Source organism: Homarus americanus, unplaced genomic scaffold (genome assembly GCF_018991925.1).
Source record: "Homarus americanus isolate GMGI-L3 unplaced genomic scaffold, GMGI_Hamer_2.0 scaffold55640, whole genome shotgun sequence".
In the NCBI taxonomy this organism is placed as follows: Eukaryota; Metazoa; Arthropoda; class Malacostraca; order Decapoda; family Nephropidae; genus Homarus; species Homarus americanus.
In genome coordinates, this window is record NW_024713650.1 from 509,205 (window position 1) to 521,760 (window position 12,556).

At 39.0% G+C, this 12,556-nt stretch overlaps 1 protein-coding gene across 1 annotated transcript; it reads right to left on the minus strand.

Annotated features, from left to right (window-relative positions):
• Positions 1-787: 787 nt before the first annotated feature.
• Positions 788-8,446, minus strand: LOC121872458 (alpha-aminoadipic semialdehyde synthase, mitochondrial-like). Its single transcript, XM_042375234.1, has 8 exons — positions 8,312-8,446; positions 6,403-6,558; positions 4,783-4,959; positions 4,168-4,320; positions 3,724-3,949; positions 3,473-3,600; positions 3,172-3,297; positions 788-2,726 (listed from the first exon to the last, which is right to left on the minus strand). Exons 1-8 carry the CDS (start codon positions 8,420-8,422, stop codon positions 2,553-2,555), a joined length of 1,251 nt encoding a protein of 416 aa, XP_042231168.1. The 5' UTR covers positions 8,423-8,446; the 3' UTR covers positions 788-2,552.
• Positions 8,447-12,556: the final 4,110 nt, after the last annotated feature.

Below are 12,556 nucleotides of genomic sequence, written 5' to 3' on the forward strand. Positions count from 1 at the left end.
AAATCCTCAGCATTATTACTATATTTGGAACCGAGTTCCCAAGGTTATACTTTTGAATAAACTGCAAAAGTTCAAGGGGGCCTTCTTTCCACGTCTGTATTCTGTCTTTAATAGTTATAGCAGCAACAGCAACAAAATGCTGAAGTCTTTTTCTCTCAACGAGGAACTCCTCTTTATCAATGTCGTCGTGATCGTGATCTATTTGACACTCATATTTATCATCCAAAAGATTCAATGGGTTAAGGAAGGCATATTTCTCAGCAAGTTCATGAAGCTGTGTTAATCTCAAAGTTATTTCTTGGATCACTCTGTCCAACGAAGAAAACATTCTCCTCAATTCAATGTCGTATGGCAATTCAGCATCTCGTGATCCTTCACCAAACATATGTTTCTTCTTTTTGGGTCGACGCCGATACAAAGGGATGCATTAACATCTCCAGTAGCTGCAGATATGGGTGATGAGCAGACCCAAAAGTGCCGCCCCCCCCCTAGCTACGCTAGTGATCTTTTCTTAATCTTTTACTCTTACTCTTTATTTTGACAAGTGAAGGAGGGAGGACTATGGAATGTAAGAAGGGAGGAGCTTGGGTAGTCACTCCTTATGGTAAACCTTTCCCCACACTGAGGGAAAGTAGGAAGGAGGGAATAGCTTGCGATAATCGAGACACTAAGAGGACTCTGGGGATAGTTATGTTATTACTAATGGGTTACTGTATCACTGCATAAAACCAAAGACATGTATGACGAATATTTTACTCAATACAAAGAGGGGGAATTTATGACACTCTTTAACGGTTCTTCATTTATTGAACACATTCTATTAGTTTTGACAATTACACTTCAAAACAATAAACCTGTTTTCTTAGCTAGTTAAACAGGGGTCACATGAAAAAGACGATAAAACCTGAAGAGAAGCTTCCGGCTGATGCACAAAATTCGTTTATAATTGATCAATCAATATTAATTTTCTGTCAGTAATTTAGGATACCGGATACGGTGTTGCTATACCTCTGAATCAGTTCTGCGTAATCCCTGATACACCTAATTTTCCCCCTGTATTTTTATAAATTTTCAGAATCCTACTCATTCATACCTTCTTGCTAGATTAGGTTGAAATTCATGTGGAGTATAGTTAATTCACTCCTCTTGAACGTGACATATAGATATTTCTGATTGTCACTTTTGTTTTGGATGCATGAATTTTTTTTCCTAACTTACCATTTTTCATCCAAATATTTAAAATATGAATCAGCAAATAATAATCCAAGCCAAATATAAAGAAAATCTGTATGTTCAGTCATGCACAATATGTTATTCTAAATGGCCAAGCCTTAGAGATTTGAAGGTTAGAAGAACTTGTTCTGAGATACGCGCCGATAGGGTGGTACGGGAGAGACAGGCAGTCAAACCTCACTCACTTCTTTTGTTGGTAACTGTGTGTAAGACTCTGGTCCTGTTGTTAGCTAGCTGAGAAAGGTGCTAGATACTGATTTTTACTAAGTGGTTGGTATCACTTTACACCAATATATTACTATAAATACTTTTCTACAGCTTTTGCTACATAAACAGAATGGCCCTCTAAATGAAGGGGGGTAGAACAATCATGCATAGCTACATAAATATTTCGAATTACACAATCAAAATACATCAGCAGATAGCCATAGGCAACAGCTTTTCTCAGGAATTTTTCTGAATATTTTAGTCATTTTCCGATTTTCATCAGAATTTCAGCCGGATGCTTCCCTTAAGGGTACTTACTTAAATATATATATATATATCGCCATGCTGCTAAAAAACCTGCCGACCCATACACATCTACACTTCACCACCTCTAACCAGACTCTGCATTTTAAAATTGAGCTGGGCACTACACTCTAGCTTCCAGCCAATCAGCATAATTATGCCTATGACATCACATTCACAGGTCACTGTGATTGGCTCATGTTTCAGGCATCTCAGGCACTTATGGCTGTAGCGGGAACACTGTCTTGTGGGGCATTATGGCGGGTAATCATTGTCTAAATTGGATTTTCATACCTATTTCCTCTAAAACCCTGACACAATTTACTCTAAAAACATGGCACTGTTACACTGCAGCCTGTATGCCGTGACATCACATAGAGGGGAGGGAGAGTGCGGCTGGCTGTAGTTACAGCTCTCATACATACATTCACTTCCCACACATACACTCATGCTCTTAATTTTTCTTATTTTATAGTTTTATTTCATAGATTGTTTATTTCTAAGTTACATTAGAATATTGTAATGATGCACTCTTGGAGCACAGAATCCCCAGTTTTCCAACTTTCCTCCTTAGTTTTTCCCATTGAGTAATTAAGATTTTTATTCACATATGCACACACAAATTGGTTATTGATATTTTTATTTTGAAAATTTCTAACTGATATAACCGAATACAGTACAGTAAATCTCCAGTATATAATGGAATAATTGTGGGGAAAGCCGGTCCATTAAAGCCGAAAATCTATATCCTGATCCGGAATATTTACAGACTCGGTCTGTTATATACCAACATACTGTATAGTGCACCCTCATTTATCGAGGATTTTTATATGAAATATAACTTCATTGTTCTGATTGGCATCGTAGAAACAGAACGGCGTGTCGATGGTGGTACACTCGGACATGAATTCAATGGAGCCGCCCGGATCTGCTGAGACGTCGCAGATGGCCAACATTCTGTGAGGTAGTGAAGGAGAACCCATCTGAGGGGGGGGGAGGGGGTGTATTAATGAGAGGTTATTGTAAAGTTCGCTCAGTGGGACAAACAGTCAGTCGCTTAATCCCTGACAGTCATAAAGTAATACAGTTTGTCTTGTTATCAGTCAACCAGTCAGTCAGTTGCTTTGTTTGAGAGAGAAAACTTAATCCCTGACAGTCATACAGTCACTGAAATAGTCTCCTAACATGGCTTAACCTCGATCACTGGGATATATTAATTTCTTTGGACCTGTAAAACTCTTTCACTCAAACCCAATACAGTGCTTTAGTTCCTTTACCCTTTCTTAATCCATTTGGTCTTCACTTAACTAAATTTATATTGTATATTTTATTCTACTTAATAAAACTTTGCAGATAAGACTTGTTCTTCTAACCTGTTTTTTAGGTCATATAATAATTGTTTTAGTTATATATTTTACTCCAACGTACCGAGGCTGGCAGCCAGGGGGTATACACTGGCTGTAGAAGGTACTTGGCGTCGGGGATGGTCAGCAGCTTAGGGGAATTAACGGCCCAGTATATTCCATTGATGATGACCGAGGCGTACGGCGCCACCTGTAACATACGACGCTACTTAACTCTTTGTGAGTTAGACGATGAATTTATGAATAAAGAAGCCAAAATTATGAGTTAAATACAAAGATCTTATGAGAAGAAGAACTCATGAGACAGACTTTATGAGGAAGAAAACTAAGCTAACCAAACATTTGTCCCAAGTCAATAAACGGACCTTGTGAGCAAAGACAGAAATGTAGCGCTCCGGGTGTTCCTCGTATTCCACCGCGTCATATTTACCGCCGTCCTTCCTCACCAGATGGTCCCGACGACTGACCTCACACACGTACACCTTGTTTGTGGCTGTTGGGGAGAAAGACGCTAAGCTCTGACCACAAATCATATCCAACAATAAATTATAAAACTCTTATAAAATACTCAATATATCTTTTAAAAATTAATGTACTGTACAGTATTATGACTTACATCCATGTTCTGCCACTTTCTTGAGGGCCTTGACGGTGACATACTCGTGTGGCAGTTCTTGCACTATTTCCTGCGCTCCCTGAGACACGTTGCCCGTACCCGTGAATATAAACGTCAGAGGCCCGATGGATTTGGGCATCATCCCCAGCGAGACCTCGTAACCTGTGTCGCGAATAGATTGTCTGGCCATTTCCGTATTGTGGTAATTGTGGGCCGGACCGATGTGCTGCGAGGAAGATGGCGGCAAAAAATACGATAAAATGCAAACGTCGTCGAGTAAGGACGGGAGAGTTTAACAAGGAGATACTTTAGGCTAAGTTAACAAACAAAGATTAACACGAGTTTAGGTTAGGTGGGTAAAAGCTGGGGTGTGTTATACACGGCACAAGTTGGACCCACAAGTAACAATTTAAATATAATAATAACAAAGACTGACTGACTCACCATAAAGGGTGTGTGGTGACCAAGAGCCAACAGACGAAGACCAAGACCATTGAGAATGTTTATCATGCCGGCCACTCCAGCATACTTCCCAAATGCCACAACGCGCTGGCCTTGTTCGTCACACATCCGCTTGTAGTCCAACAGCCGGATGTTCTGTGGATGACAAGACGATGTGGATTATGTGGACGATATTAATTATATTACATGTCAGGATTAGTAATTACAGTACTACACTAATCCCTTGTTAAAATTATAGTTATTACTACACTTCAATAAAACTCACTTCTACTAATAATTATACAGTGTATTTAACACCTTCACTACAGGGACGCTAAGGCAGATTTTATTCAGCTCAGAGGTGACCCCATACACAAGGTGTTAGTAGACTATCACCACTAACACCTTCACTACAGGGACGACACTTTTAATATTAACAACAGATGATTTTATTCAGCTCAGAGGTGACCCCATACACAAGGTGTTAGTAGACTATCACCACTAACACCTTCACTACAGGGACGACACTTTTAACAATAATAACACAATATATTAATGCATATTTTGTTAAATACTGTACCAATAATAAGTCTGTTCTTAAGACCAAACGTTCCTTACCTTCTCCAAAATAGCTTCAAGAAGTGGCATATTAGCCTCTTGAGCCTTAATGGTGTGTGAGAAGAAGCAGTACGTTCTGTTAGGGATGAGTTGGTCGATGGGGACATGTTTCACCCCAATAATGACAGGAGCCTCCGAGAGGTCTTCCTGTATCTTGGCCCCAACGTTCTGGTATGCCTGTAACATATAAGGTATCTCTCAACAACAACATTTCCCGGTAACCAGACGACTCTCTCAAAGCCAGAAGTAACTGCCCCATCCCCGGAATATTCCGGATATTGGAAAAATTGTCTTGGAATTTTCCAGAAAATGAGCCCCTCTGAAAATCGTTTCCAAAGCCGAAATTTTCCGAAAAATTCCGGCTTTGGGAACGATTTTCTGAGGAAATTTTAATTCTGCCTATCAGAGAGTTCCGGGTTTGAGGGACTCCGGCTAATGGAAACATTATGCCTGTAAGATAAATACTGTAAAACCTGAAAGATAAATACAGTATAAAGTTACTGTACAGTATTGTCATGTAAGATACAGTTTTTGTTATGTAATCCTATATGGTAGCAAGATACTGTAGTTACGTATTGTAATGTACTATGCTCCTCTACTTATCAACGAGTTACGTTCCTGAGGCTTGTTTGTAAATCCAATTGGATATTTAGTCCAGCTATACCCTTTGATACAGCCTTAAAACCTGGCTCACTCTTCTCCTCTTAGGTAATGTTTGTTCTATCTGGAATTTTCTTCAAAATAATCCAGTCTCATCCACATTAAACACCTGTTCTGGCAGGTAACCCCCCTCATTGATGATGTTTGTATCTCTGAAAGTTTGTAAGTTGAACGTTCTTAAGTAGAGGAGCACCTGTAATATATAGTCAATCCTGTATTCTGATAAGCTTAAAAATACAGTTACAGTAACTATGTTTTCATCCTGTATTGTAAGAATCATGTAAAATACAGATATATTATAGATATTTGAAATCATTTTACTGTAACATTAAAGAACAATTATAAACTGTACTTCAGATTTTGTGTTGAGAATTGGCAAGTACTTTGACAGGTTGAAATAACCATCTGAGGGCTGTATACAGTAGACCCTTGTTATTCACGAGGGAAAGGTTCCAAGAAATGACGCCAAGAGGCAAAACAGTGAATAGCGACCTACACTACTTACCTTAGTGCAGTACTGCATACCAAACAACCACAGCAGCATCATCTCCTCTGTTAACTTTCTTTGTCATCAATGTCTTCTGCCTTTTACATTTCACCCCACTAGCATCACTAGCACTAGGCAGCCATTTAAAGGCCATTTGACACAGAAACACTAAAGTTTTAAGAGTACAACCCGAGATGCTGCATCACATACAGTGGCTGGGTGTGAACAGAGGGGGAAGACTCTACAGGCTCATGGGGTGACTCATTGTGTTGTGGGAAATGGCTCCCTAGCTAGCCACCATCTTCTTTGTAACAATCATCTAAATTGTGAATTGCAAACTGGTGAACGACAAGGGTCTACTGTACTGTACTTCTCTACACATACTGTACACTATTACATATTATATTGTTTAGTACAAATCTTGAGTACAAATATTAGCCAAGTTATATAGTGTACTGTAAAGTATATCTCACCTGCATGGGGTAAGCTCTGCGATTAGACGGCTGTACAATGACCCTGACCCCATCCTTGACCAGTTGCTTCACCTGGGATGGGCCAAGAAGAGCCCTTCTCTCCCACACACTCTGGTCCTCTCGACGAATGCCCAGAACTCTGCCTCGAACATTTCTCTACAAAATGGGGATTAAACATCACTTATACATTGAATATTTACCTATTTAACCCTATACATACACCACGCACCCTATACATACACCACGCACCCTATACGGACACCACGCACCCTATACATACACCACACACCCTATACATACACCACACACCCTATACATACACCACACACCCTATACATACACCACGCACCCTATACGTACACCACACACCCTATACATACACCACGCACCCTATACGTACACCACACACCCTATACATACACCACGCACCCTATACAGTGACCCCTCGTTTAACGAACACCTCGGTTAACGTAATTTCGATTAACGAACTGCCTTCCATAAGGATCTTCAATTCCGTTAACGAAAAAAATTCGATTAACGAAGTTCTTACGTAACCGACCTCAACATGTTTTCGCTTGCACTGAGCAGGCAACCAGCTTTAGTATCAGTCCGCCAATACATTAATCGGATCTAGGGCTTAAATTCCTTACTATTTTAGTAAATATCAAGAAGTTTATACTATTCAATAATTTTAAAGTTTAATATTCAATTTTTAGTCATTTTAACAATTATTGAACATAATTGAAGGTAAAGTGACTAGTTTAATGCGCGGCATCCAGCCTCTTAACACAGCAAACAGGAGTTACTGTCTCTCTCTGTTTTCACTGGAGGTAACATCTTGCTTGAGACTCTCTTCAACTAAACGCTTTTTTCTGTGTTTCCAAGCAAATTATTGGTCATTTTGAAATATATTTTACATATTGACAATATATAATGCAGTGCAGTGTTGATTTAAAGAAAATAATCTTGAATTACACCAAGAGAGCTAAAATTTTATGGGTGAAATGGCGCCATGGGGTGACTTCTCTTCCACCCCAATGCCTTCTCTTCTTCCTTCTCCTCCACCCCCATTCTAAATCCCATCATCATCATCATCCAGGAGCCTTCTACATACACACCTCAAAGTAAGTGAACTTTTCTACCATTTTTGTTGAATTTAGGAAATTTTCGGTGAGCTGGAACCAATTACCCAACAACCCATTGAAACAATGGTTTCACTTAACGAACTTTTCGGTTAACGAACGACCTTCTGGAACGGATTGAGTTCGTTAACGGAGGGGTCACTGTACATACACCACGCACCCTATACATACACCACACACCCTATACATACACCACGCACCCTATACATACACCACACACCCTATACATACACCACGCACCCTATACATACACCACGCACCCTATACATACACCACGCACCCTATACATACACCACGCACCCTATACATACACCACGCACCCTATACATATACATACACCACGCACCTATACATACACCACACACCCTATACATACACACACCCTATACATACACCACACACCCTATACATACACCACACCCTATACATACACCACTATACACACACACCCTACACACACCTATACATACCACACCCTATACATACACACACACACCCTATACATACACCACGCACCCTATACATACACCACGCACCCTATACATACACCACACACCCTATACATACACCACGCACCCTATACATACACCACACACCCTATACATACACCACACACCCTATACATACACCACACACCCTATACATACACCACACACCCTATACATACACCACACACCCTATACATACACCACACACCCTATACATACACCACACATCTCTGCTGCACTTGTCAGCCGCGGTAATATCTACCTCTGCACAGTACTCACACTGATCCAGCGTCTAGCATGGCAGGAGAGGAGAGGTGAACACCGCACTAAGAACGGTGCCGCTCTTATCACCCGGGACATAACACCTGAAAAACACCACAAAATTAACATCTTACATCACAAACTAACGTAAAAAACTAATATACATCGAAAATTAACATCACAGATCAAAATTCACCAACCTACAGTAGGTCTATTTAATTACTGTAGTAGGCAGGTACCAAACAGGAGGTACTGGGAAGGTATTGGAAGCATAATGTGTTGTCTAATGGGAGACCCTGCTGTCATATGTGACCAAGTCCCAGGTTGATGATCTGACTTTCTGCCTCATTTACACACAATTGCAGGGTCTCAATTGTTTCTCTTACAACACAACATACATAATGTATATTGTTTCTCAATCATAATTTATTTTTTTCATAATTTATTTTTTTCATTTTTGTATTATTATTATTATTATATATATATATATATATATATATATATATATATATATATATATATATATATATATATATATATATATATATATATCTTGATAAAATCACACGGGAAGATGGAAACAACGGAGTACCTTAGCTTTTTTTATTCAAGACATCTTCACGCTGCCATTGTGGATTTACATGAAATATATATATATATATATATATATATATATATATATATATATATATATATATATATATATATATATATATATATATATATATATATATATATATATATATATATATATATATATATATATATATATATATATATATATATAATTTTTTTTTTTTTTTTTTTTTTTTTTTATTGGGCACCCCCACATCCTGTGTAAGGTGAAGATTTACAGCGGCCAACAGGAAAGCATGCTAAGTTCATGCTTGCCTCTTATGTCTCAGGAGTTGGAGTGGGTCAGTACCCTGGTCATTATGTCCCACGAGTTAAGGGCCTGATGTGGGTCAGTGCCCTGGTCATTATGTCCCACGAGTTAGGGCCTGATGTGGGTCAGCTGGTTATGTCAGGGCCTGATGGGTCAGTGCCCTGGTCAGTATGTCCCACGAGTTAAGGGCCTGATGTGGGTCAGTACCCTGGTCAGTATGTCCCACGAGTTAAGGGCCTGATGTGGGTCAGTGCCCTGGTCATTATGTCCCACGAGTTAAGGGCCTGATGTGGGTCAGTGCCCTGGTCATTATGTCCCACGAGTTAAGGGCCTGATGTGGGTCAGTGCCCTGGTCAGTATGTCCCACGAGTTAAGGGCCTGATGTGGGTCAGTGCCCTGGTCAGTATGTCCCACGAGTTAAGGGCCTGATGTGGGTCAGTGCCCTGAGTCATTATGTCCCACGAGTTAAGGGCCTGATGTGGGTCAGTGCCCTGGTCATTATGTCCCACGAGTTAAGGGCCTGATGTGGGTCAGTGCCCTGGTCATTATGTCCCACGAGTTAAGGGCCTGATGTGGGTCAGTGCCCTGGTCATTATGTCCCACGAGTTAAGGGGCCTGATGTGGGTCAGTGCCCCTGGGCTGGTGTCTCCACGAGTTAAGGCCTGATGTGGGCCAGTGCCCTGGTCATTATGTCCCACGAGTTAAGGGCCTGATGTGGGTCAGTGCCTGGGCCAGTATGTCCCACGAGCATGGGCCTGATGTGGGTCAGTGCTCCTGGCCACATGTCCCACGAGTTAAGGGCATTCGAAGGTTCGGTGCTTGTAGGGAATCCTACAACCTCTCGTGTAGTAGTCTCGCCAAAAATTAGGATAATTTTAAATACTGTATATATATATATATATATATATATATATATATATATATATATATATATATATATATATATATATATATATATATATATATATATATATATATATATATATATATATATATATATATATATATATATATATATATATATATATATATATATATATATATATATATATATATATATATATATATATATATATATATATATATATATATATATATATATATATATATATATATATATATATATATATATATATATATATATATATATATATATATATATATATATATATATATATATATATATATATATATATATCTTGATAAAATCACACGGGAAAATGGAAACAACGGAGTACCTTAGCTTTCGTCTTTATTCAAGACATCTTCAGAGGCAACTAGATTACATGGACAGAGAGAGGCTTAAATATACAGGGTGACCTAAAAACATGAGGTCAGGTCATAATGATGACATCCACTAATCCCCACACCAACACAATTCTCCCGGCGCCATTTTTGTTGTTTACCTCTCAGAGACGTTTCCTATAAATGATGGTGAACGCTTCCACGTATTCCTCCTCGCCATTATTGATGTATATGAACCTCAATATTAAGGTAAAAGTTGTTTTACACAAATTAACACGATAATGCATAGAGCCTAATAAAAGGAAAAGTAATTAGACGTGACCGATCGCCCAAGCGGCTTCAGTGGTGAAGAGGATAAAGTAAATTAAACCTAACCCCACTCATTGTTTAGCACAATACGTGGGATTAATAAAAAATAATCGCCTAGTTTTACGTCCTAATTATGAAAATATCTACAGTTTTTTACAGACGAAGTATGAAAATTATCTAATAAATATTTGGGCGTTTGAATAAAGAGAGAAGCTAGTTCTTGTGGTATTTTCGGTGTTTGGTATGCGATGGTGTTTTCTTAAATGAATCATAACCTTTAATAAGTTAAGTAAGGTTTTGAAATGTTTGTTTGGTGACATTAATGTGTTTTAAATTTGTATTAGTCAATCAAGCCGCCAAGTCCTCCTCCCTATAAGACGTGAGAATTGACATAGTGTTGAGGTAAACAAAATGTCATCGGGGAAGAGTATGAAGACCTCCACGTAGGAGCTTGGTCCTCTGGCTACAGCTTTAATAATTGTTGTATTTATTGGAGGAGTGAGACTTGTGTTATGTTTACGAAAGATGAACAAATCTTCGCCAGAGAAATGGATGAAGGAATAATGAATGGCGGAAGGTGTTGTGTATGGCGGACACAAGTGAACAGTAATACTACACCGTCACTAACAAATTGGTAAGTAAAAATGTTGATAACTTTGATAATCTTTGGGTTGTACTGGGGGTAAAATTTGTGAGTGGGAACTTTGTGAAGTACTAGATAAATCATCGTTTGGTAATATGTTGCATATTTTTCAACCAATATAAGTTAGGTTAGGTTTGTTCTTGAGTTGAGCAATGTACTGGGATGTAGTGTGTTTTACACAGTTTTGAAGTAATACAGGTAAATATTCGTTTAATGGCTGTGGCTCCTTTTTGTTACGAGAATTCAACTTCCAAATCACTGTTGAAACCTAACCTCTATGTATTACCAATTAAGTTAAGGTGACCTTCATTTTTGGCGGAAATTGCTAGGTTCCCCCCCCCAACAATAGTGGGAGAGAGCCTGGGAAATTGAAGTTTATGGGTGGGGGAGAACACGAGTCATCTGGCCTAACAAAACCTAACGAAGTTTATGGGTGGGGGAGAACACGAGTCATCTGGCCTAACAAAACCTAACCTAACTCCTAGCAGGGTGGCTACGCCTCCTGACTCACACCACGCCTAGCCTGACCCCTAGCTGGGCGCCGACCCCCCTGTGTGGTGGTGTTGGTGTGCGGATTATTGGATGTCATGTTTATGACCTGACCTCATGTTTAGTAAGGTCACCCTGTGTACTTAGCCTCTCTCAGTCTTTGTAATTCAGTTGCTTCTGAAGATGTCTTGAATAAAGACGACAGCTAAGGTGCTCCATTGTTTCCATCATTTCCTGTGTGATTTATCTTATCCACATTTTCATTGTGGATCTACATGAAATATATATACCGTATATATATATATATATATATATATATATATATATATATATATATATATATATATATATTCTGTAAATCACAATGAAAACGTGGAAGATAAATGATAAATGGAAACTAACGGGTACAGCTACAAACATTCAAGATTGGACAGAGAGGCTTAAATACTGGGGTGACCTAGAGGTCAGGTCTGTGATCACTAATCCCACCAACACACGTAGAGGAGCTTAAGAGAGGTGGTGACGTGACTAGCCAGGTCAGGTCAGAAAAAGGACCCACAAATAACTATCATACATCAAGATCAAAGGTTTTCAAAGCATTTTTAACCTTGGCGGTCCACCAGCTGTAGTATTAGTCCGCCAATAGTAATCGTTTCTAGGGCTTAAATTCTTACTATTTTAGTAAATATCA

Bases quoted from the DNA above. Each gene is read 5' to 3' on its own strand.
- LOC121872458 (XM_042375234.1), bottom strand. From the start codon at position 8,422: ATGTTAATTTTGTGGTGTTTTTCAGGTGTTATGTCCCGGGTGATAAGA. The intron at 6,559-8,311 runs GTGAGTACTGTG...CCCATTTTGTAG, and splicing joins ATGCTAGACGCTGGATCAGT to AGAAATGTTCGAGGCAGAGT. The intron at 2,727-3,171 runs GTACGTTGGAGT...CCCCCCCCTCAG, and splicing joins CCCCCTGGCTGCCAGCCTCG to ATGGGTTCTCCTTCACTACC.